Source organism: Hippoglossus hippoglossus, chromosome 23, assembly GCF_009819705.1.
Source record: "Hippoglossus hippoglossus isolate fHipHip1 chromosome 23, fHipHip1.pri, whole genome shotgun sequence".
Lineage (NCBI taxonomy): Eukaryota > Metazoa > Chordata > Actinopteri > Pleuronectiformes > Pleuronectidae > Hippoglossus > Hippoglossus hippoglossus.
The window spans coordinates 14,181,363-14,205,475 of record NC_047173.1 but is presented as its reverse complement, the minus strand read 5'-3'; the positions used below and the strand labels follow the sequence as shown (position 1 = coordinate 14,205,475).

Here is a 24,113-nt window from a genome sequence, read left to right as displayed (position 1 = left end):
ACACACACACAGAGGCCTAGTTTTCATACATTAGTTCACACAAATGCGCTAAGATGCACACACGTACTGTATATTCCAACTGACATAATATTTAATGAAAGTTAGTTTAATACAGAAATCAAGACATTATATTGCTCCACAGGATTTCGTGCACTTTTTGTGTCGTACATTTAATCAGACGTTGACAAAATTGGCCTTTTCACCCATCACCTCACTTTCAATAATTCAAAATCATGTTTTTTTTTTAAGTTTTTGTAAATTTGTGAAAAATCTAAACTTGAAAATGGGCAAAAATCTGAATTTATCCACAATTGAATCTATGACACATGACTGCAGACACATTACCTCTCTCTCTCACACACACACACACACACACACACACACACACACACACACACACACACACACTCTCTCTCTGAAGTGTAACCTTCATAAACTCTACAGCCCTTGTAGTTTTCCCACTTACCTGCCACTCAAACGTGTGTGTCACCTGTTCCGCGGCCCACGCTCTCCATTCACTCGTCATTAGCACCAAGACGAGGAGGCAGATTAATGTGGGAGGTTTTCCGGCAGGTGGGTCGAGGAACAAAGGTTAACTCAGAGAAGTGAGGAATGAATCACTTTGAGCACCTTTGTTTCATAACACTCGTAATGATGTTTTGCGTCACTCAGAAATTGTCCTTTCGTTCTTAATCAAAATGGATTTTTATTTCTGGCTAACCCGCCACCTCTCCACCCCCCGCCCCCCTCAGCTGAACCGCTGTAGCATATGAATGCTCTGCATATGTTTGAATTTGATTAAGTGTATTTAATTAAGCCGCAGCCAGATGGTCCTGTTGGTGGCTTTACGCTGCCGTATGGTTTATTGTATAGATTATATCCTTATAATGCATTTCGGTGTTGTGGCAGTGGGGTGAATGTAAAATGCTTTGTGTCATTGAGGAAAGTGCATCATGCGAAACGACATCTCCTTTCAGCTCTTTTCCTGTTTCTCATCTGCTCTCCTGTTGTTCCTGGTTTCCTCTGCTTCCCGTCTGTCCCCCTGAGGTGACGGTTGATACACAGGTGACTGAGGATCCAGACTCGAACCCGCGGTGTGTTTTCAACGAGCCGCCACACACGACTCACGACTCCCTCTGTTGTTTCTGCTGCAGCGGCTGCTTTGAAGTGTTTCTGATGTGTTTCAACGTGGCTGGTGATTATCAGTTCCTCCTCTTAGTTACTTCACAGGAGTGTTTGACCTTCACTGTGCAGAATGATGTATGTGCAGAGTTTGACACTAGAGGGCTTTCACGTTAATTACCATCACCTTAAATTGGAGCCTGACACAGATGGATGTTTTAGGGCCTGATACCAATATTAGGGAGTAAAAAACTTCTGATACCGATAGATTGGCTGATTTATATATATATATACAATGAGTCCTAAGAAGTTGTTGTCTTCGACGTTCTATTATCGACTCGGGAGGGAGAAGTCTGTTCTTTTAGATGTTTTCTGGCTGTCCAAGCCTTTATTTATTGGAAAGATTTTAAGCTTTAAAGTGGGAGAGAGAGCGGTGAAGGGCTGGAACCGAATCTGCGGCTGTTGCAGAAGCTCGAGCCTCCGTACATGAGACCCTCTCTCAAACAGGTGAGCTGTTGGGGCGCCCCTGCTGGCCGTATTCCGTAACAACAAGATGATCTGTCTTCATGAGAAATGCAGCAAAGACTCAATTTTCAGGTGTTAACAAATACTTTTATTTTTTTTACTGCAGAGGTATGAAGTGTCAGAACAGTTAACCTACTCTATGTTCATGGTGTCACTGCTCTCTCTCTCTCTCTCTCTCTCTCTCTCTCCATCCCTCAGGGGGGGGTGTCTCTTTGTATTTATTGTCATTAAGCTGCTTACTGTTCTCCCATCATCCATTCATCCCCGTGACTGTGCCACTGCCTTCTGATAGAGCGCTTATACATATATTATTCATTTGATTGACTCCCTCTAATCGCCTCACCAGTGGCAGAAAATTAATCATTCCAGAAATCCCATCATTTGCATTCAGTTTTTTTCTGGTGCCGTCATTTAGGGATTTGAGTTTTTTATTTCCTCCTCCATGTGGAGCGATGCATTTTCCAGGTTCGGACAAAACGGAGAAAAACCCGAGAGCAGAGGGGGGCGACTTTGCTCACAGCCCAAAAATCAATGACGCTGGATATTCAACACTACTGTATGGTTTTTATAGTGGCCCATAAAAACCCCATTGGAAAAGTATATATGGCATGAGATGATTTCTCTGTGGGTCAAATTGGATTAAGTCTAGTGTAAAACGAAGAGTGTGGCCTTTTCCCCCGTCTTTCACACACTCTCTCTCTCTCTCTCTCTCTATATATATCCCCCTCCCCCCCTTCTCTCTCCACCATTGAACCCTATAGGAAGAGAAACCTAATTACATGGCTGAAAGTGGCCATAGTGAGCACTATTAAAAGGATCCAATTAAAGTTTATGCGACGCTGGCAGCAGCATTCTGGTGAGGGATTATTTGTGGAGGTGGAATTTGATCCGTCGCACAGGAAAGAGTCGTCCATTGGCCAAGCCACCGCGGGCGGATGGCAGGTGGGAGGGGCCTCGGAGCGATCGGAGTAATTGGATCCCGAATCAACGGACACTTAAATCAAAGAGAGAGTAAAAGAAAGAGACGTGAGAGAAACAGAGGGAGCTACAGCGGAGGCAGAGCTTGAAATCTATTTAAGGGACACTGAACTCTTGCTTAGCGCTGGGATCTCACAGCAAGATGGTTTACGGCTCAAATCCCAGTTTGGCTGGAGTCTTTTTGTGTGTAGTTTGCATTTGTGTATTTTCAGGTTTCTAAAGTATGGACGGGGATTAAAACCGATACGGAGCCGAAACGCTTGTGTGGACAGAGATCGCTTCAGTCAAACTCAGCTTTCAAACGTAAACATATTGTTGATGTGGCCTAACTTGACTGTCGGTTGTTTGTCTCTATACGTTGGTCCCGAGATGCTTTGGCCACCTGTCCTAATGGATGGATGAACTGTTGCTGCAGAGGAAGTCATGTTCTATTTGTTTCCAACAGGACTTACAGAACAGATTCGGTGCACAGATTGGAGTCAAATTGAAAACCGTAGTTTTTGGTGGAAATCCAGAACAATTTCCGCAAGCCAGAGACAGTAAGAAATAGACATTTGATTCCAAACTGATTCCAGTTTATTTATAATCTGGGTCTTTTCTGCGGACTTGGATGAGAAGCATAAGTTTGTAGCTTTATGCTGCCTCCATCTCATGTCCGTTTACAACTTGTAAATATCTTTCACATCAACATTCATGTCCTCATTACGACTAGAAAACTCTGATTTTACTGTCAGCGGAGATTTTTTTTCACTCAGAGCAAAATAATACACAAGAGCCAGAAAACAATGACGTGTCGCATCAGCCAAACTCCATCGTTTCAGATCATTAAATCAGATTTTAATGAACAGTCTGCTGTTGTACAAACACACGAGTCCTTCAGCGAGTCGATCAGAGGCTGAATTTGTTTGAGGATAAAAAAAAACTACTCCACCATATGTAATGGACGTATTTAATTCAGAGAAAACACAGAGAACTCTGTATCAAAGTAATTCTTGTCGACACGTCTTTTATAAACCTCGTCTTTGTTTGTTGAACTCACCACCACCTTAAACCTCCACCTCCCGTCTGAACACTACCTTCATTATTATTTATGGGAACATTTCATGTAAACCATTATTTACTCCAAGTTTAGCTTGTTACTCTGGAACCTTCCAGGAACACGTTTTTCTTTTTTCTCTCCGCCTTGGGCAACTAAAAGAAAGAATTCATGAATAATTTGAGGTCATTTTAAAAAAAAAAGGCACCTTTTATTATTCATTGCTTTGCATCAGCTCGGATACTTCAAAATAAAATCCTTCAGACGACGTTTGAGTGGGTTTTAGTTAAAGCATGAAAAACTCCCGATGACTCGGATGCAACACTGACAATGATTTCAAAACAGCAGCAGACGTTTTTTTCTTTTCAGCTGCAACGCATCAACACAAACACTTTCAGGAAGAAACGAGGGACTGAGATCATAATCGTTTCTTTTATTACAATGACAGATGAGCTTCTCACAGCAGAATGAAACTGTGACAGCAGCACTGACATTTAAATATGATGCTAAAATGATTCACTCTGAAAACACATGATCCAAGACGAGACATGTGGTGAACATAGACTCTGTGTGAAGATGAGTGACATGAATAAATGTGAACACCCCCCTGGTGGCTGCCTGCAGTATAGGTCACAAACTGCGCCTCCTCCATGTTAGTGGATGGGACATGGACTGAATTTTTAAATTCACAAAATACCATTGTTTGGGAAGAAGGTAAATTTTGTTTAATTTAGTTTTTCGTTGATATAAAACCGGGGGTGAAACATCATGATTGACAGCTGAGACTGACCTTAATGCCACTGCTCCACCCCCCCCCCCCCCCCCCCCACCACCACCACCACCACTGAGCAGACGTGGCTCCAAATGACGTCATCGGCGCAAGATGGCAGCGTTCGTTTCTGCGATGATTCATTCCTGAATATCAGGATGAAAACTATGAGTACTGCATTATTGTTGCATTAGTACTACAGTATACCATCACCACCCAGTAGTATTATTTAATGTTTACTATTAAGCAAACATATATATATACATTTTTGACATATCTGTAATGAGCTGGACTCGCTACAGCTCAGACTTTAGCTCTAAATGATGTTGTCTGTGCAACAATGCAGGATGTTTCAGCTTCATTACTGGATAGTGGGAGGAAGTTGAGAGCGTCGTCCATCTTTATATACAGCCGAGTGACTATAGCATATAGGCTTGTAAATAAAGGGAGGAAAGCAGAGCACAAACAGCCTGTGGCTCAAAGTGGGAAAGTGTGTATATGTATAATGGGGTCACCATAGAAAACCCAGCAGAGGAAAAGACTTGCTGAGCACTTTCACACACATCTCTCACACACTGAGCGCTGGAGGTCCAATAACAGGGAAGGGGCAGAGGTGATGGGAGTATGAGATAGCTTAGCTCGTGGTATTAAAGGGCCAAGAGGTCACGCTATGAGATGATTATCACCGTGCAGAGTGTGATGATTATTCCAGCCTCTCTGACCCAACCGGGCTGTCGGTTCAAATCCCCTCGCTCGGTGGTGAGAGGTTTCGAGGAACAGGGAAAATTGCCTCTCCTGACGTCTGCGGCCGATGACCCGGGGGAGGGCTGGCGAGGTGGGTGGAGAGCAGGGCTGAAACAGAGGGGTTGATGGGATACGTGTGGGGTTGTTGTTCTGGTGGGGCGGTTCGGTCTGAGCCCTGGGGCTATGCGGTCGTGACGGGGCGTTATAACTGAATGAGCGCGGGGCGTCCTGACAAACAGATTGTGTCACTGGCCGGTAATGTGCCGGAGCCAGTGTGGCCCTGGCTGGGGGGGGGATTAGGCTGACACAGCATCACGTTCACATCCCTGATCACTGCACACACACACATCCTGGAAAACACCCACCAGGGACACACATTCAAACGGATGACATCAGCTTTCCCTTAATCTCTCCATGTCTCTGCCCTCTCGTTCTCTTTCCTCTTCTTCTTCGGCTCTCGTCATACCTGCCCATCGTCGACTCTGCGTGTCCGTGAGAAGTTTCTCTGTGGATTCAGGGGAAAAGTGGAGTAGCTGCAGAGAAAATGAAACGGCCATCGTGTGTTTTCTGTTAAATTTCCTCTCTAGATTAAAGTTGCTCGGTGTAAACGCTCGCTCTGCTGCTGCCTGTCAGGAGTCTCCTCCTTTTTCTTTTTTTTTTTTGGTTGCTTCATTTCAACCTTCTCCTGCTGCTACTTCTTCCTCTTCTTCTTCTGCAAACATGACGGCTTTGATTCCCGTGGAAGTGGAGATGCGGAGCAAAGCCAAAGGCGATCTCTTTCAGCAGTAAATAGAGGGGAGGCTTGAGATGTGATGAAAGGAGCCATTCACATCTTCCCACGGGAGAGAGGAGCTCGCTCTGATTCTCAATGATAACAGATATCATGATGACATCCCAGTGTAGGGGTAGGTTGTGTTTCTTTTTACACGTTGTATGTTTATCTTGGCTGCGTGTCTGTGTGTGTGTGTGTGGGATCGGCCTACAAATACTTGATATGAGTAACATCCCGAACTGGACGCTGCCAAACTTCTAGGATTCATAACCACGTCTTGTTCCACGAGTGTGTTTGATCCTGCACTTAATCAATATGGAGAGCTCTTTGCTGATCTGTCACTGTCACTTTATCAGCGCTTTAAGTGGTTTCCTGCCGTGCACGGGCTTCAGAGGAGCACGTGCACCGAGCTGAGGGGCTTGATATTCACTCAGCATCAGCAGATGAAGATGAAGGTGTCATTACTGACCAATAACAGGAGGATGAGATGTTTTCTATCCTCCTGCCTCATCATCAGAAGCACGACTCCTGATTATTTTCATTACACTCAGAACAATGTGCTGATATTTTCTCAGTTGAAAAATGATGAAAAATATCCGTCACAGTTTCATTAAGCTGCAGATGAACTCATTTCTTTGTGATGTGGGATTTACTGTTACACGACATTTTAAAGCAGCAAATCCTCGAAAGCCCAGAAGCTTGAATTCGTCAATATTGTGTATTTCTGCTTAATGTATCGATTTCAATAATCGTCGCTGATTCGTTTCCCCTCTTGTTCGTGGTAACTCTTCACAAGTTCATAGAGAATGTGACTGGATTCATATCACATTCATACAAATTTAAACACGATACATCAATTCTTTCACTAAAAGCATTCACTTTCATTTCCTCTGCTTATTTATTGTTTGTGTTGTTCATTAGCTAATTGAATGTTAGTGACACTATGGAGGAAAACTGCAATCTAGTTAATATGGATGTAATTAATTTCAGCTTTGTTGGTTAAATCTTGAAAATTTGTCTGTTGAGTATTTTCGAGTACCACATAGTGTTATTGCTGCACTTATCAGCCAGCGAGTGTTGGCTATACTGCGAGTTGACAAGCAACATGAAAACGGTTGCAAAGGAAAATATGCAAAGATGTTTTGCAGTGAACAAAACTCCAGAGACTCCGTACTCGCAGGAAACACGAGTAAAAATGATTTCTTAAATCTAAGCAGTGGTTCTCTTGTAATCTCCACTTTATCTTTGCTTGTTTGTCTCTTTAACGTCCATTAAATTTAATTATTTAAAGGACACTGTGGATGTGGTGGTGGAGATTGTAGCTTTTAAATGCCGAAAGATCCCCTCCAGAGTACATTACAGTTAAAACCCTCTCACACTGGGGCGTAAAAAGCCCTCTGATAATATCTGGCTTTTGTCTTCGGTCTGGAAGAGGACGATTCACTCCCAGGTCGATTGACTCTGTGGTAGTTGTGGGTGTTTATATTTTATATCGGCTACAGCTCCAATTAGCAGTGATGTAAACATGACACTTGTTTCACCCCAATATCAGACGTCTTTCACCAGAGCGGACTTTAGCTATAAGCAAGTTCAGCAGCTGCACGAGGCCTCTCTGGCCACTAGAGGGCTTCAAAGAGCACAAGAAAGCTTGAAATGTTTGTCAGTGTTAGATCGTGATGACGGCGATTCGTGAAGCTCGCTGACACGTCGCCTTTTTCCGACTAGATTTCCAGCAGGCTAAATATCTAGATGAGTTGGTGACAAATATCGCCAATCAGAGTGCAGGACGGAGTAAAGGTTTGGAAACCAGACATAGCTGTCGGGGGTTTCTCCTGATGAAAGATGGTGGACTGTGTGATCCTCTGTCGCCAATTCATCGTAGAGTATAAAGTTGCAAGACTCCCGATAACGAGACAACAAGTCGTGTAGAGTGAACTCGTCCGAGCAGAAAGGCAAACTCTTCCAATGAAAAGGAATTCAATTGCTTTCTTTAAGCGGGTTTACACAGATTTAAAAAACCTGCACATACTCCAATTGTGGTGTGAAAATATATTAGTATTCGATCTGCAGCCCGTGTGCTTGTATCCATGTGTTTTTTTGAACAGACCAGGAGATTAGTTCCTTCTAAAATACCGGGCCTCCATGATAATTCTCTCCATGCATCCCCCCCTTTTTTCCCACCTCTTTATCTCTTTATCATCCCTCTCCACTCGTTCTCCCTTCCTCTCGTCTCCCGTTTAAGGGGGAGGATGCAGTCATCAATATCTCTGGCTGTGTTACAGGCGGTTCACCCAGCACCTCCTGGAGGGCAGAGCTATTAATGGAATTCAGGAGAGGATGGCTGAGGACCAACAGGCAGGGGCGTGTGGTTCAGTGCCTGGCTTTCTCCAATCTATGCCACATTACTGGCTGTCAATAATCACGAGAGCGACGCAGTCGCTAAATTCGCCTGAACTCAGATGAACCTGAAATCTCATCAAATCCAAGAGAAGGCACAACAAAAATACGGATCTTTGGTCAAAAACTAACACTGAGGTTTTGTATCTGTTCTTTGCTGGCGAAGCAAATCATTCCCAGTCAATATGATTAAATTGCAAAGCGGTGAAATTAACTTTTCATCGTAAGCGCAGTGGAAACAGCGGGCTCCTCTCCTGCCTCCTCCTCTCCTGCTCAATAGACTTTATTACCGTTTAAATGATATGTAATCACCGCTGATTAAGACGCTGCTCCTGATCATCACTGAAAACTGTGAATAAGCGCATCACCACCCTTGCTGCTTGTCTGTGGAGGCAAAGTGCAGCGAAAGCAGCTTTCGGTGACGGGCTGCAGCCGCTCGTTGTCCTCCCATCAGTCCATTTGCCCACAGGCGGCAGGCCGGCGCTGAATGGAAAACTAATCCATCCCGCTAATGCAGGGGCATTACGGCTGCCCGTCACTTCCTAATTGGCTAATGGCGAGATTAGGGTGGTTACAATAGGCCGTGCTGACACTGTCTTGGCCAGTCATAACAGAGGGTTTAGGGTGAAAAGACAAGACCTGCGTACCACGTCCGACCGGGACCTTTGTTCACAACACTGGGCCATTATAACAGGGCCGCTGGAGGCTATAGTTGTTTCCAACCTCAGACCCATGTTCACCCTGATTAGTATTAATATATATTCTTTTAAACACAGTGCATGACCACGTCTGATGCACCTGATGCACTGAGGCCCTGTTGGTATTAACATCTGTCCTGAGGGACCTGCAGTTCTGCTATGATTTTGCTTATTTAAGAAGAGTATCAATCATTACACAGTGGTCAGTGTTTATTGTGGCTACAAACAAATCAGTGTATGAAACCATAGCAGGTCAGAGGTCGACAGCTGAGCAGGCGGTCCTTCATACGTGGCCCAGGACGCCATTACATTCACACGGATGAAAAGAATGTGGCCACGTGCATCCCAGACCACTTCCAGTTGTGGTTTGTGTAAGCAGATCACCTTGGGCAGATGTTAATACCAGGTCTGAACGGGGTATCAAACATATGTTTAAGGGAAATTGTGTCTTCGTCCCTTTCCTCAAAAGACAAACATAAATCCACCCAGACGAGTTTTGTGATTTCCAAACCCCAAAGGCACAGCTGAGATTGTGCAGGAGGGACCGCGACTCAATAGCCAGATGAAATTGCTGTTACTCTGCGAGTGTGAAATTTGTCTGGAGTCTGAGATGAAAGAAAGTAGGGGAAGATGAAAAGAGAAGAGGCTCCAGCCCAGATGATGCAGGAGACAGATGAACAGACTGTGTCCTGCAGTCTGTCACCTCACTGTGGCTGATACCTGAGACTACATATTCTCCTCATAAGAGAATAAAACCAGCATTTCTTTAAGACATGCACTTAATTAATGGATAACAAGGTCTTTATCTTTGTGTGTGTGTGTGTGTGCGTGTGCGTGTGTGTTAAACAAGAGGCAGGAAGATGGACACATTCATTCAGTGATGCCAACAAGCTGCTTAATGTTTATGTCCACCCAAAGCTACAGCAATAACAGTAAAATATATGCGATGCTCTGGCTGTTTAATTAATTTAAGTGTACAGACCAGATGTAAGTACAGGAGGAAGAACACTCACCTGTTGCCAACACGTTGTTTACAAGTCAAGATTCCCTCGCATTTCTAACGAGCTCATTAATTCACCCGTCAGTCACACACACGTAAGGAAACTTATCTTGTGTTATCTTTTAGAACTTGATTTTATTGAAATCGGACGTGTTTGGACCATATTCAGCTGTTCTGAGCTCCTAGAAAGCGACAGTGTTGTGTCTCACCAAACCTCAGGAGAGGTCACGATGACCTGAGGGAGACCAGGCACATCCTGTCCCATTTCTTACCCCAGCTAAAATGCCAAACACTTAAAAATGCACTTACGACATTTTTCATTTTACAGAACAAACCATCCTGTCCTTGATGTTTTTTTAAATGAAAGGAAATTATTCATATTCGACATCGAACAAATAGTGACAGTGGTTTTGTTTTCTGATAGTTTTTCTTTTCTTCCACGCTGTGAGGTAACTGTGTGTTAGCTGATTAGCTCGGATGCTCATGCTATAATCGTTTCCTCCAGCTCTTCACACACGCTCCGGCTCCGTCATGAATGCACAGTGGAGTCTCTCTCCGCCTGCAGTTATCTCAGGTTCCATTAACACTCGTAGTATTCACTGTGCATCGTGCAAATGTGAAGCCGAACACAGAGGTCACGCGTTAATACAGTGTCTTTTATTAGCATTCGTGGCTTCGAGCGGCCGTATGTTAATGTGATCTGCAGGAGCAGCGTACGTACTCCTGTGTATGAAACCACTGCAGGTGTTAGCTGTGACCGGGGCGGACGCAAGTGGTGCTCGGCTGCACAAGTGAGAGTTGTACTTGTGGCCTGTGGTTGTGGAGTTGCATCGCGGCTCGAGGACGTACTGGAGAACAACAGGCTGCAGGCTACGAGAGCCTCGGCCCACGCTGCAGCTCAGGCTCTCTCATCCATTACACTCGTGCGGTGCCTGTTCTAAACCTACCTGTTTGTAATGGGCTCTTCTCCCGGCCTGTGGTGATGCCTCTGGAGCTGGAGATCAGAATTGTTCCTTGTCATCATCCTCAAACAGTTCTACAACCTGCTGTCACTTTTTATTGTTTGTGTGCAGAGCTTTGGAGCGGAGTAAAGGTATCACATACAATATTGTGCTCATCCTACCTGGTTTATCTGAAAAACATATTCGACAGTTAAGTTTGAATGATTTACTGAACGGCTGTTATTTTTCCCTGCATTACATATTACACAGATAGACAAGAGATTTGTGGAACTAGTAGATAGACGATGTCATGCATCCTGTGCTCACTTTCAACTTTCCTCCTTTTCCATTTTCCGTCTCGTTCCTCGTCTCACGTCCCAGACACCAAACCACAGAACCTACAAAGCTCCTATTAGGTGACAAATGTCCTGTTACTACATCTGTTCACTATTCGCTGCCACGATCTGTTTGTTTGCCTCCGTCGTCTTTGGAGACTGTGAGCAGCTGCAGTAAAGTCTAAAGGTGGATTTATTCTTCTGTGAGCCGGTGCACGACGGTTCTGCCGCAGACGCCTCGAGTGCAGGAACTGATTCATAGTCCGGTGTCTGATTTCATCTGTTTATAGCACCACGGCTCCGTGTTTATAGCACCTCGTTCGGACAGATTTTCATCCGCCTCGAAACAAGCCGGGGCCGATCACTACCATTTATCTGCAGAAGGGCGAGTTTGATGCGACGACTGAAAGAGGAAGCTGCGCCGCTGAAGGCCAAAGTGGCTTCCGCTGGTGTGGGGAGATCTGTAGAGTCACTTTGTCACATGCTTTATTTGCTCTGATTGGTTATTCAACCACATCTTTTGTCAGGATTCTGTCCCTGTGTTAAACTTTTGAAGGACTTTTCATTTATCTTTGTGTTGATGGACTTTTACTTTGTTGTATTCACAGTTTGTTTTGGGGGGGGGTGGGGATTTATATCTTCAATGGCACCCAAACCTCTCCACCTCCCAGATGCTTTGGTGTCATGATTGTCTGCTCAGGACGGCTTTGCCTGCTTGCTTCCTCCATTTTTGTAGCAAAACAGCGTAACATTACTGACTCACTTTACTGACAGGTCAAGCTGACAGCGAGCGCCCCCTGCTGGACAGTCTACTGGGCCTCTAGACTGTATATTTAGAAGTTTGAATATGAACTTTCCCCCCCCCACCTTTCAGTTAATGTTGGAATGTCAAATAAAAACTTCTTTTGTCTCCAGCGTGCAAAGGTGTCATGTCTTCACCATAACTTCCTTGCATACAAATCCAGCTTTTTAACGAATATTATTGAGTTCATCTTGTGCGATCCGTCTCTCTCTCTCTCTTTTTGTCTCACGACTAAAGCAGGAGCTTAGACACGACGTCTGTTCACAAAGAACAACAGGAGCTATTTTTAGTGAGGAGCTTCCCACACTCCTGACTGGGCCCAAATCCAGAAACACACCTGAGGGGATTTGAGAATCCCGGCTCCAGTAAGACTGGCACAATGATGGCTACAGTATTTAACCTTAATGAGTGTCCCAACCCTCAGTGATCAAGGAATTGTAAATACAGATGATTATACCCCCACTTGAAACCTCCTAACATCATTAGACTGGTGCCTCGGAAAGGTTGCTTCCCTTTGAAAATCTCTACAGGAGCGTGACCCACATACAGAGGATGGAAAATGGAGAATCGGCATTGTGGTTGCTTTAGATATTGTCACCCGAGAGAAGTCCCCACCAGAAGATGCTGCTAAATATAGTCCCGCAACATCAAAAGTCCTCTTTGAAATGTGTGTGTGTGTATGTGTGTGTGTCTCTGCGTGAATGTGTGTGCTGCTCTGTCAGTAGCTCTGCATGTGAGGGAGGCTAATCTGATGGGTACATAAGCCCCCATGCAGACAGACACAATCAGGAAGCTCTCCAGTGGAGGTGCCACACTGACACAATGTTCCCTGCTGCTCATTTGCTCTTATAAACTGGTACAAATGAGTCTGACAGCAGGTTGCTAGTTTGGGCGTTTCAGCTCTGAAGGTCGCCAACAGTAAATCTGCGTTCTGAGGTTTGTGCGAGCGGCGCTCCACTTCGTTCCGTTTGTTTGACAACTTGATTTCCACAGAACGACAATTTGTTTCCCGATTTAATGTTCTGTAAACAAACAACCAAAAAGAGCACAAGTGGGTTTAGCTTCTCCACTCAAGGACCAATTAATCGGCGCATTAACGAGACAACATTGGAAGAGCTTGGCAAGCGGCTTAATGCCCTCATTTGGATTCATTTTCTATTCATCACATTGTCTGATGGTGTCTGGAGGAAGTTGAAACCATAAACTTGGACGAGGGTTGGGATTTTTTTTTGCCGTTCACCCGAAAACACTTAACCCCAGGAACGTTTATATGTATAGGATTTAAAAAAACATTATTAGTCGTTATATCTTATTGATGGATAGAGTAGAGTAAGATAAGGGAAATGAAGGATGGAGAATCACAGTCGAATGGAAACCAAGAGCATTACAGTTCATAGTCAGGAGCTTGAGCCTTAAATCAACAGTAGGAAATTATTTTTAAAACAAGAGCTGCAGGAGTATTTTTTCGAACCCAAACTTTAGAGTGAGTTTTGATTCAAGACGTGCCGTTGCTGTTTATCCCCCCCCAAAAAGTCCATAACAAGTGTTTTCTGCAGCGAAGAAAAACTTTTCAAATGAACATGAACTCCTTCTGGCCCAGTGATGTGATTTCAACTTTATATAGACATCGAACTACCTGGATGATTGAAATAAAAACACTTCAGATAAAACATTTGCTGGGGATGGTGAGTAGCATCGGTGTGTGAGAGCAGCGCTGTCTAACCGATGCCGCATTCAGTTCATCCCTCTTCATCCCCAACCGAAGACTGATATAAGAAAAGTTTAGAGTAGAGTTTGGGGTCTACGAGGATTTAACTAGTTTATTTGACATATTCTTCTTCCACCTGCACATCTGGACAATCCCAGAGTTGAGATTGTCCTGAATTTGTAAAGACAAGTGCTTTGTCTGTTCTAAACCTGCCTGTTTGGCATGGTATGCAATAAACCAATCAGAACATCATCTTCTATTCACTTAGAGAGCGAGATGCACTTGCACCTTGATGAATTGCTATTATAACTAGAAAGCCACTCGCTCATTTATCTGCCCAAGGCCCAACAAGTCCCTTTATGAAACCACTTGTAAATTCAATAATGTGGATTTTTATTTCGAACGCTCATAAACCTCAGTCCCCTTAATGTGCCAGATGTTTTTCATCAAGTTCCATAAATTGTTCTCTGTGAAATCAATGAAAATGTTGAAAATATCTCAGTGGTAAAGATCCAGATCTGCTCCAAAGTGAAACGTATTCCACCCTGACGCATAACACATCCTTCCACCAAGTTTCATGGTAATCCATCCAATAGTTTTTGTGTAATCCTGCAAACAAACAAACAAAAACAAACACAGTTGTGTTTGACGGAGGTAAAATCTGATTTTCCAGGTGTCTTCTCTGCAGAGGAAACTGATCTGTGTGTGAAACATGCAGAGGCTATGCTTACAATGCAATACAACTTAATTAACCCTAAAAGCAATTTGGTTTAAGGCAATTAAGCGAAAAACAAGATACAGACGTCCAACATCGTGGACTCTGGACATGAAAAAGACAACTGTGTCCGTCTGAAACAAGCGGAGACACTTATGCTCGGTGCCTCTTTGCAAACTGTGTAATGAAACTTTTACGGGCATTTTTCCAGCCTCGTGCAGTGAGTGATGTCAGTTGGCCTTTAAAACAGACCAATCCCACCACGCCACCTACCAGCGAGGATCGGCGGCGCAGTCGCTCCCCTGCTGACGTTAAAACGCACAGATGGATCCTTTAAACGCTGCGGTGAGGGTCTAACAAGTGGGTTCCACGGGGCTCCTCTATTTACTGTGAACAACCCCTCGCTCAGACGTGGAAACCTCGGGGGTGCAGTGCCTGCGCGGCGTCACAGCCGGGATCACTTTGAAACAGTCTAATTAGTAACGAGGAAGTATTTAGGAAGTCATCTGTACCTCAGTGTAACGCTGTAAACTCTTATTGTTCTACCAACTGGAGGACAGACGATGGCGGCAGGCGGAGAACTTGACGTTTAATGCTGCTCTTAAAGTTGAGAATATTTTTCATTTCACTCTTGTGCTGCAGTCAGATGTCGGGGAGTCCTCATCGGGCCGTCAGCTCCATGCAAATGGACTTGATTTCTCCTGTTGGCGTCCAAATTGCATCACTTAGCCCCTGAAATGGAAACACCCTCCTCTCTTCTCCCGGGAAAGCTACGCTACTCTGATATTTGGTCTCAGATGTGAAAGATGGAAAAGGACAAAAGGAATAATGAGGGCATTTAATGAGTCAAGCAGGATCAACCTGTCTTAGATGTTTTTCCGATCACTTCTGAAACAAGACGACTTGGCCTCGGTCCGCGATGAGGAGGCGTCCACAGCTGCTGCGGCTCTAACTCCTCTTCTCTTATCTCCTGCAGGCACAACCAGGCAGCCCAAGGAAGGAGAGGTCCCGGGGGTGGATTATAATTTTGTGACCATTGACCGGTTTATGGAACTGGAGAAAAGCGGAGCCCTGCTAGAGAGCGGAACGTATGAAGGTAAGGATTTAGTGAAGTCACGCTTAACGACGTGTCTGTGAGAGATTGTGGTCATTTCCTCTTTTAGCTGCTCTCAGACGTCCACGGAACTTTGGACATTTTCCTGAAATCTTCCGGCAAATCGCTCCGGACATTTTCCAGAACTTACAAAGACGCATACAAACTTTGAAAGACATCATGTCCTGCCTCCTACGTTCGCTACCCAGACGCCACTTCTTGTTTGAATGTTCCGGGCGTTTTTCCAGCTGTCGTGAACACGTCTGACTCCGACAATCTCCCGCTGCGTTCTTCGTATGTGAACTCCAGAAAATGTCCTCGCCCAATTTCGTGTCTGAAAAGGGCTTTGGTGATGTTTCAGAGTGTTTTCTTGTGGAATTTATGCATCAGTGTGGCACTCCAGGCATTTTTCTCTCTGTGTGTGTGTGTGACAGTGGTGTGAATGAGTGCTGAGACAGAGCTCATCACACACACACACATACATACCATCCATCTTTCAGCTTTGCGCAGACAAGAGCATCATCATTCATGAAGGACTGAAAGGAATCTGTAAATTCTGAATGAAGAGAAGCCTGCACACACACACACACACACACACACACACACACACTCACTCACATCCTTGCAGTATCTTCATGTGCGCTCTCTCGGCTCAGTCCTTCAGTCTGAGCTGCAGTGGCTCTTCAGTCGTCTAATCAAAACAAACAGACAGACACTCGCTCTCCTCTCTCTCCCGTGGTCAGACAGACCCGCGGCTCGGATTTTAAAGCAGTCCGGAAAAAAAGAGGAAGCCGCAGCTCTCGGCTCGCCTGGCCACCCTCCAGCTCTCAGGAGACCCCCTGCCATTATACAGATAACACACACTGGAGCCACTAACTTTCCTCTCTCCCACCTGACTCCAGGTCTCTGTTGGCCCGCCACCACTGCAGGAAGGAGGGAACTAAATTGCAGATGGCCGATTTAACGGTCGGTTGCCAGGAGCAGTGTTAGATCCTCTCGCCGATGGGAGCCGCTCTCCACAGCGAGAGAGAGGGGGGGAAGAGTTTCTTCTGCGCCGTCGCTCGGCCATCATTCAGTGTTTTATATACTTTAATAATTTAATGGCCAATTAGATGTGGAGGAAAAAAGGGAGAAAGGGTGAGATTTAAGAAAGAAGACTGTGGTCAGGACGAGCAGCTGAGGTTTGAGTCGTTATTACATAGAATAATGTAGGAAGAGCTGAGGTTCACTTCCTGCAACAGCTCTCCTTGATAACGACAATGATGTTCTGACATCTCACTGATCCTGAGTCTGCGTTTGAATACGTTTTTGAACTACGTTTTAAGACAAAGTGATTTGTGAAGTTTGTGAGTTTTCCATGCCGATAAAAACGTTGTCCACCATCCTCCATTTTGCTCTAAAATTAAGGATAAATCAATAAAATAGAAATAACTTTTACAATCTGGATTCAACTATAAATTCTCAACATGTCGTGGGGGCCTTATGAAACTGTCACATGGGCTGGATCTGCCCTGTGGCCCTGTTGTTTGAACTCCCAGAGAAAATTAGAAATTTAGAACCAAACAACTCAAGTTAGTTTGTTCAGCTCACGTGGCACTAAAATCCTTAGGAGCGACATCTTTGGCTGCTGGTTGCTGTGCCAGAAACAGTTTGAAGGTTGATTGGATGTTTCTGTCTTACACATCTTTCTCCTCTCACTCAGTGTTATTGTGCAGAAAGATGAGGATTGCTCTCTCATGAACCCTGGAAGTACTGCCCTCCACTTCACCTCCAATGTGCCGTGAGACTTTCTTTTTTTTTTTCTTTTCTTTGTCACGACAAGTTTTATCCTCACGTGTACGAGACTCCAGACTGAAAATCAGCGCAGCTCTCTGATGCGACAGCGATGCCGCGACTTCAAAAGTGCAGGTTTCTGTGAAGCTGCAGGTTATTTAAGTTCACACGTGGAGCATAATTTCCTTCTCGGAGGCAAATCTCCGGTTCGTTAAGGCTCCAGGATTTGTGTCTGCGGTCGGGGGGGGGCTCTAATCCCGACAGTCCCCGTAATCTTTTTACAGCTACTCTCCTCTATTTTTCATTGCAGCCTTCATGTTTTCCAGATCGTGAACACGATGTTTCAGGAGGTCTTTCCAACGCAGAGGGAGACACCAGCTAATGTTTTTTTTAAATCTTCTTGGCTACTACTTCTTGTTCCCCTGCAGTTAATGCGGCAGTTTCTCTCTAATGCTCAAACCCAGTGGGTTGAAATCATCTCTGAGGGACTGTCACACGCGTCATCTTCTAATGTCTGATCATTCGGTCACGGCCCCTTGAGTGGAGCTTTAACGCTAATCTAATAGCAAACCTTACGTGACCCTCCAGACCTAAACTGTGGCTGTTGTCCTCCTCCTGGAAACCCATCCTGTGCCGTGGCCAATCTTTGTGCCGACCACAAAGAACTTCAGCTGTCTTTCAGGGCTCAGATTTAAGAAAAGCTCAGAGGCAAGTTGAGTCAGATCACTTTTTTCTTTTTCTAAAGAAGAACATCGCTCAGACTTCGGGCCGACGTGATTCGACACCTCAACCCTGCACTTGAAGAATCACAGTCTAGTGTTCGGCTTTGACGACAATGTCTTCTGCAGTTATTTCACTCGCTCTTTTCTTTACAAGCCTTTTCTTTCCTCCGAAAATCAAAGCGGAGTATATAACGTTTCTAGTCAAAGGATTGGTTCAGCCCATCACAAACTCCCACTTAATTCCATTACACATTTCACTGGCGACATTACAGACTATAGGACACAAAAGCCCGAAATGAAGCCAAGACGAATGCTGGTACGAAGTTTCACCCGGTTTTTAGAGCATCCAAAAACTAATTAAAACCAAACTTACTAGAACATTGAGTACATGGACGTTAATAATTGTGGTGAGAACTACATAAAAGGACAGAACCCATGACAAAAATCTATTAATGTTCTTTTTGATTTTCTTTTGTTTAGTCCTTATCCCATCAACTAACATGGAGGATGCAACTTATACTGCAGTCAGCCACCAGGGGGTGCTTGAGATGCTGTAACGTGCCTCTCAGGAGCTGTCTAGTCCTCCACCTTTATATGCAGTCTGTGGTTTAGCCCACGTCCCATCCACTAACATGGTGGAGGCAGGGTTTATGACCCATACTGCAGCCAGCCACCAGGGGGCGATTAAGACACTTTGGCTTCACTTTGGAGAGCCGAGATGTCGTCCATCTTTTATTTCCAGTCTTTGGTTTAGCTCATGTCCCATCCACTGACATGGAGAAAGCGGGGTTTATGCCATTTACTTAAGCTAGACATGTGATTTGGCTTCATCTATAGGAGGCGTCATGTCGTCCATCTTTATGTTCATGACCCTTAAAGAAAGGAGTGACCGTGACTAATGGAGGCTGTCGGAGGGACTCGGCCGCTGCCACTAGACGAACTGAGAGACGGTGAAAATCTACACAGAAGACCGTGGAAGAGGCTGTTGACTCCGAGCCAAGTGGGAAAAACTGCAGCTTTGTTGGCTCTGACCAACGACTCGAATCTTAGAGGGAGATTCAGCGATTTGTTCAAACCAAGCAGAGCAGAAATACGCATCCAGTTCATTGACTGAAGTGGCGGACGAGTCTGGCAACAGCAAAAATCCCCCGAACATGGTGGAATTAGTGCAGGAGGAGCACGTGTGCTTGTTTGTGTCACTTTTTATTGCATCTCCCAACTTGTCAGTGTTGTAAGACATGATGCGAAGTGGAGACCACAGCCTGTGTGCTCACGGATCAACTGTCTGACATGGAGCAGGATGTCAGGTGCACAGAACATGTTGTTCTCCCTGCAGAGGCTACACTGGTTTCATTTCGACCCACCGCTCCCACCTCTCTCATCCAGACTGTCCCTGCTCTGTCGGCTTCTCTGCTCTTTTTCTTTGTTTTTATTATGTGCATGTAACTTGGGTTTATGACCTATCCTGCAGTCAGCCACCAGGGGGCAGTTGAGATGAGTTGGCTTCACTTTTGGGGAGCAGTCATGTCGTCCATCTTTAGATACAGTCTATGGCCTGTAGTGCTGCTTTGATTTAAAGGCTAACATCTGGATGCTAATATACGGTTGGCATGTTAGCATCCAGGTGTTAGCATTGAACATGCTTGGTAAAATGATCGTTCACCATCTTAGTTTAGTGTCTTAACGCAAAGTACAGTTTATGCTAATGAGAATGTGATTTTTTTGTAGAAGAAGATGTACAAAAGGGTCTCGGTTCATCCTCTGGTGACCTTGAATATCAAATGTGATGGTGTCAATGTTTCACTCAGAACCAAAAATCTCCACCTCACTGGGTCTTCAAAGGAAAGGTGAGAGGATTGAGTCATTAAGTTCGATCCTCTGGAGACCACGAACATCTGCACGTCTCATGAAAATCCTTCCAGTATTTTCAGAGACAGACCAGCAGACAGACACCCCCCCCCCCCCCCCCCCCCCCCCCCCACAGCCCTGACACGAGCACAGCATTAAATATAAGATGCGTGTTCAGTACATAAAAATAACTTTGGTTTTAAATGTCTCCCACGTCTCGCTCTGTTCCAGATAACTTTTACGGTACCCCGAAGCCTCCGGCCGAGCCCAGCGCTCTGCTGCTCAATGTAACGGACCAGCTGCTGCCGGGCGCCAGACCCAGCTCCGAGGGCAAGAGGAAGCGGAACAAGTCGGTCAGCAACATGGAGAAAGCCAGCATCGAGCCCCCCGAGGAGGAAGAGGAGGAGAGGCCAGTTGTCAACGGCAACGGCATTGCTGTCACCCCAGGTCAGCTCCCGACATCGACCTCCACAGACGCAGAGGCTCAGGTCTTGCTGTCAGGACGTCTAGGTTTGAGGTCAGGGTCAGGCCTCGTGTGCCATAACCAAACTCACAGCACCAGTCTCGGCTGGATCGGTCGCCTAGCAACAGAGAGAGTAACATTGATTTCACAGAAATTTCTGTGGAAAATAATTTTATGGCAGGTAATGAGTTTTAATTGGTTACAAGGATGTCTTTATGTGCAGTTTAATGGGCTGATATGTAAAGTGTAAATTATAATTCACTCTGTCGGTGATTACCTCTGCGATCCAAACTGTTTATGATTAAAAGCTTCAGTGCAGTCGCTCCCTGGTCAGTCACTGGGTTTCATTATTAAACCCGGCTAGCCAGAGGGCGCACACACATACAACAACAGCAGCCTGCAGGCACTTTAAAAATCAGCCAAGACCTTTTTGTTAAGTGTTTATTTTTCCAAACCAGCGTTCCCCTCCATGTTCATTCTGAGAAATAGGCAGAAGTGACATTAAAAAACGACTCGTATAACCGTTGTACGAAGACATGTCTTTATATGTTCGTTCAACGGGAACACGCAGCTCCTCGAGCGAGAAACGTCTGCTCGTTGTGTCCACATACGTCCGAACACACATACACATGCCCCCGCGCGCACAGAAACCCCTTTGAATGCATCCCATGATCACATGAAAGCAGAATAATAAAAGGGGCATTATGAGTTTGATTTCTGTGATTCCAAATCCAAAACCATGCTTCGGTCCTGTGACTTTCTAAGCTGGTTTTACAGCCCGAGGACAGTCGAGTCTCTCGCAGCACGGCAACAGTCACAACACCAGGAAAAAAATCCAAAGCGTTCAGTTACTGATCCCAATCAGTGCCCGCAGTCACTTCTGCTTTAAACAGCCTCGCTCTTTTTTTTAAGGAACTGCAGCGTTTTGAGATGAGATTTTGGTTTTCCTATCGCAAGGAGCTCAAACAAGGTAGGGTCTGAATAATAATTACAAAGAAGTTTTAAAGAAATATATTCTTAATATCCTAGATTTCTATTCCAGCACAAGACAAATTAATTAATAGACGGAATTTTAAAGTAAATGCAAAAAATAACTGAATTAGTGAAAATGTGAATCTATATCTATCTATAAATGCTAAATGTCTAAAACTGAAACAAAATGTCAGGTTTACGTAACAATTCAACAGTAACGACATTATCTACATATGACAACAACTTTCTTCTTGTTTTACAAAGTGATTTATGTGTTAAGAGTCATGAAAGAGCTTTTTATATCTTTTAAGAGGGAATGCCATAAATATAGAAGTAAATATAAAACAGCTTTAGGTGAAAAGATAATGGTAATGAAATGATCTACATCATTTAGCATCTTTCTTTCTGTTTACAAAATGTTTTATTGGACAAGAGTTATAAAAATACTAATTCAATCAGAGGAAATCAGATTGAAAAAGATGCCATAAAATGCAAGCAATGACAAAAATGCATCAAATACAGTTAATAAAATTAGGTATTAGGAAATTGTTCAACTTTTGCATTTGATGAAACCAATGTTCATAACTGAACATTTGATGAAACTGATGCTACATATGTTTGGGTTCAGACCTGAAAAGAGATTTAAATTCTCTTTATATCTCAAAGAATAAACTGTCACATTACATTGTAAGTTAAATGTTAATCGACCTCTTTGGGTTTTTAGAGAGGTAGAGTTGTATAAAGGTTTCACCTTTTAGTGAGTATATGAAAATCCATTTTATTAACTTAACCTTCTTTCCAGGAACCCAAACAGACGTCCTCAGGTTCCTTATTCCGAAGCGTTTACAGACCTAAAGGTGAAGACTGTACCGTTTAAGTCATTAAAATTGATTTAGGAAGAACTAGCGAGCGTGTATAAGGATTTAACAGCAGTGCAGTGTTTTATGAAGGGTTAAAAGTTCTGTAAAGTATCCTGGAGCATCCCCGTGTACATTTATGATCGTCATCTGAAGTGACGCGGATGACCCTGACTGAACGTTTTGAACTGATTCCTATCGGCGGCCTCCAGATGCTTGATAACGTTCGGGCTCCAAGCAGCTCAGGAAACCTTGTTGGGTGTTTGCGAGCCGCTCTGAGCTCGGGGGGGGGGGAGTCGTGTCTCTGTGGACGGACGGTGTGTGCGCTGACCAGGAGAGTTGAAGGGGAATCAATAGAGCACAGCGGGCTCTGTGATCTAAGCAGATAGCTGCTGCCTCACTCTTTCCCTCCCATAGATTATCTCTCAATCCCCAACTCTTATTTGTCCCATTTCTACTTCCCTCCACCAACTCTCTCTTTCTCTCTCTCTCTTCTGGGATGTGCACACACTTGCCGTTTCTTTCTCTTTCTTCCATACACCCAATTCTTCTCACCCTTTAACTCGTTCGCACTGCGCCACAACTCAAACTAGGGCATCCGGCTTCTCTCTCAATCTCTGTTGTCTCCTCTTCTTTATTCATCCATCTGTCTCGTTACCCTCAATCATTCCCTTTCTTCCCCTCACCTCTCCTCACCTTATTCAAAAAAACTCTTCCCTGTATTTTCATCCTGCCTCCTCCCTAACCCCTGACTTTCAATCAATCTCTTCTCCCACCGTCCTACGTCAATCCGTCCTCGCTTCACCTCCCCAGTTATTGACGGCCCTCATCCCCCCTCCTCCTCCCTGAGTGATAATGACTCATCCTGCCCTGTTGTCACCTCAGAGTCCAGCGAGCATGAGGACAAGAGCACAGACGCCTCAGGGGACATCGCCCCGCAGAACAGCCCAGCGGAGGCCTCCACCGAGCCGCCCAAAGACGACGGACAGTCGCCAAATATCACGGTGCCCAAACTAGAGGAGAACGACGAGCTCGGGCCCCTGCCGGACAACTGGGAGATGGCGTACACAGAGAAAGGAGAAGTCTACTTCATAGAGTAAGTGGAAAGTTGTCATACAATGCATCATGTCCTCCCTCAGACATACAAAACATATACAACATTATAACTTAAGGTTTGGTTAAGATGGGGTTGGGTAATAAAACTTTATACTTATGTAATTTTATCAATATCAATATAACAAAGGTTATATCTATCAATATGTTTCTTATGCGTTGTGCAAACACAGTGAGGACATTTATAACATAATTGATTTTTATAAAACTTTTACCATACGGGATTCAATAATGTGACTTTTATGGTGATAATTATCGATATCGACTGATTTGAACATTTAAATCTTGATACTATTTTTTTGCTGAATCATCCAACCCATGGTCAAAGTTATGTTAAAGGTTAAAGGTAGAGTTGTTCTTTAGTTTCTGAGCAGGTTAATAAGTTGTAACAAACAACAGGTTCTTGAAAAACATGTAACTTTACATCAAGGTTTTTTTGCTTCACATGTGGGAAGTCCTATTTTATTTGTATCGTTCTTCTGTGATTTATTCATTGAACACCTGAGTGACCAGATTAGAGCCGTCATTAGGCGAATGCATCATCACCAAGAGCGGCACGGCAGCGGCAGGCGAGGATTGGTGTTGTCATGCCGCCAAACACATGTTGCCTCTTCATGTCTAGGCAGACTTTGAATCCCCCCCCCCCCCCCCCCCCCCCCCCCCGCCATATGTCTCCTCCCCTCAGACGCTGAACCTTCACGCTCCCCCCATCCATCAAGCGCCGTACGCA

The 24,113-nt window shown here is 44.6% G+C and overlaps 1 protein-coding gene across 9 annotated transcripts in view; it reads left to right on the top strand.

The window, feature by feature from the left end:
- magi2a (membrane associated guanylate kinase, WW and PDZ domain containing 2a) overlaps nucleotides 1–24,113 on the top strand; it is a 176,817-nt gene that overhangs the window by 95,738 nt on the left and 56,966 nt on the right. For all 9 annotated transcript variants that reach the window (XM_034578120.1, XM_034578125.1, XM_034578123.1 and 6 more), the window contains exons 3-5: nucleotides 15,519–15,638; nucleotides 20,210–20,425; nucleotides 23,156–23,366. In XM_034578120.1, the coding sequence (XP_034434011.1) occupies nucleotides 15,519–15,638; nucleotides 20,210–20,425; nucleotides 23,156–23,366 (547 nt within the window). The remainder of the gene's footprint in view (nucleotides 1–15,518; nucleotides 15,639–20,209; nucleotides 20,426–23,155; nucleotides 23,367–24,113) is intronic.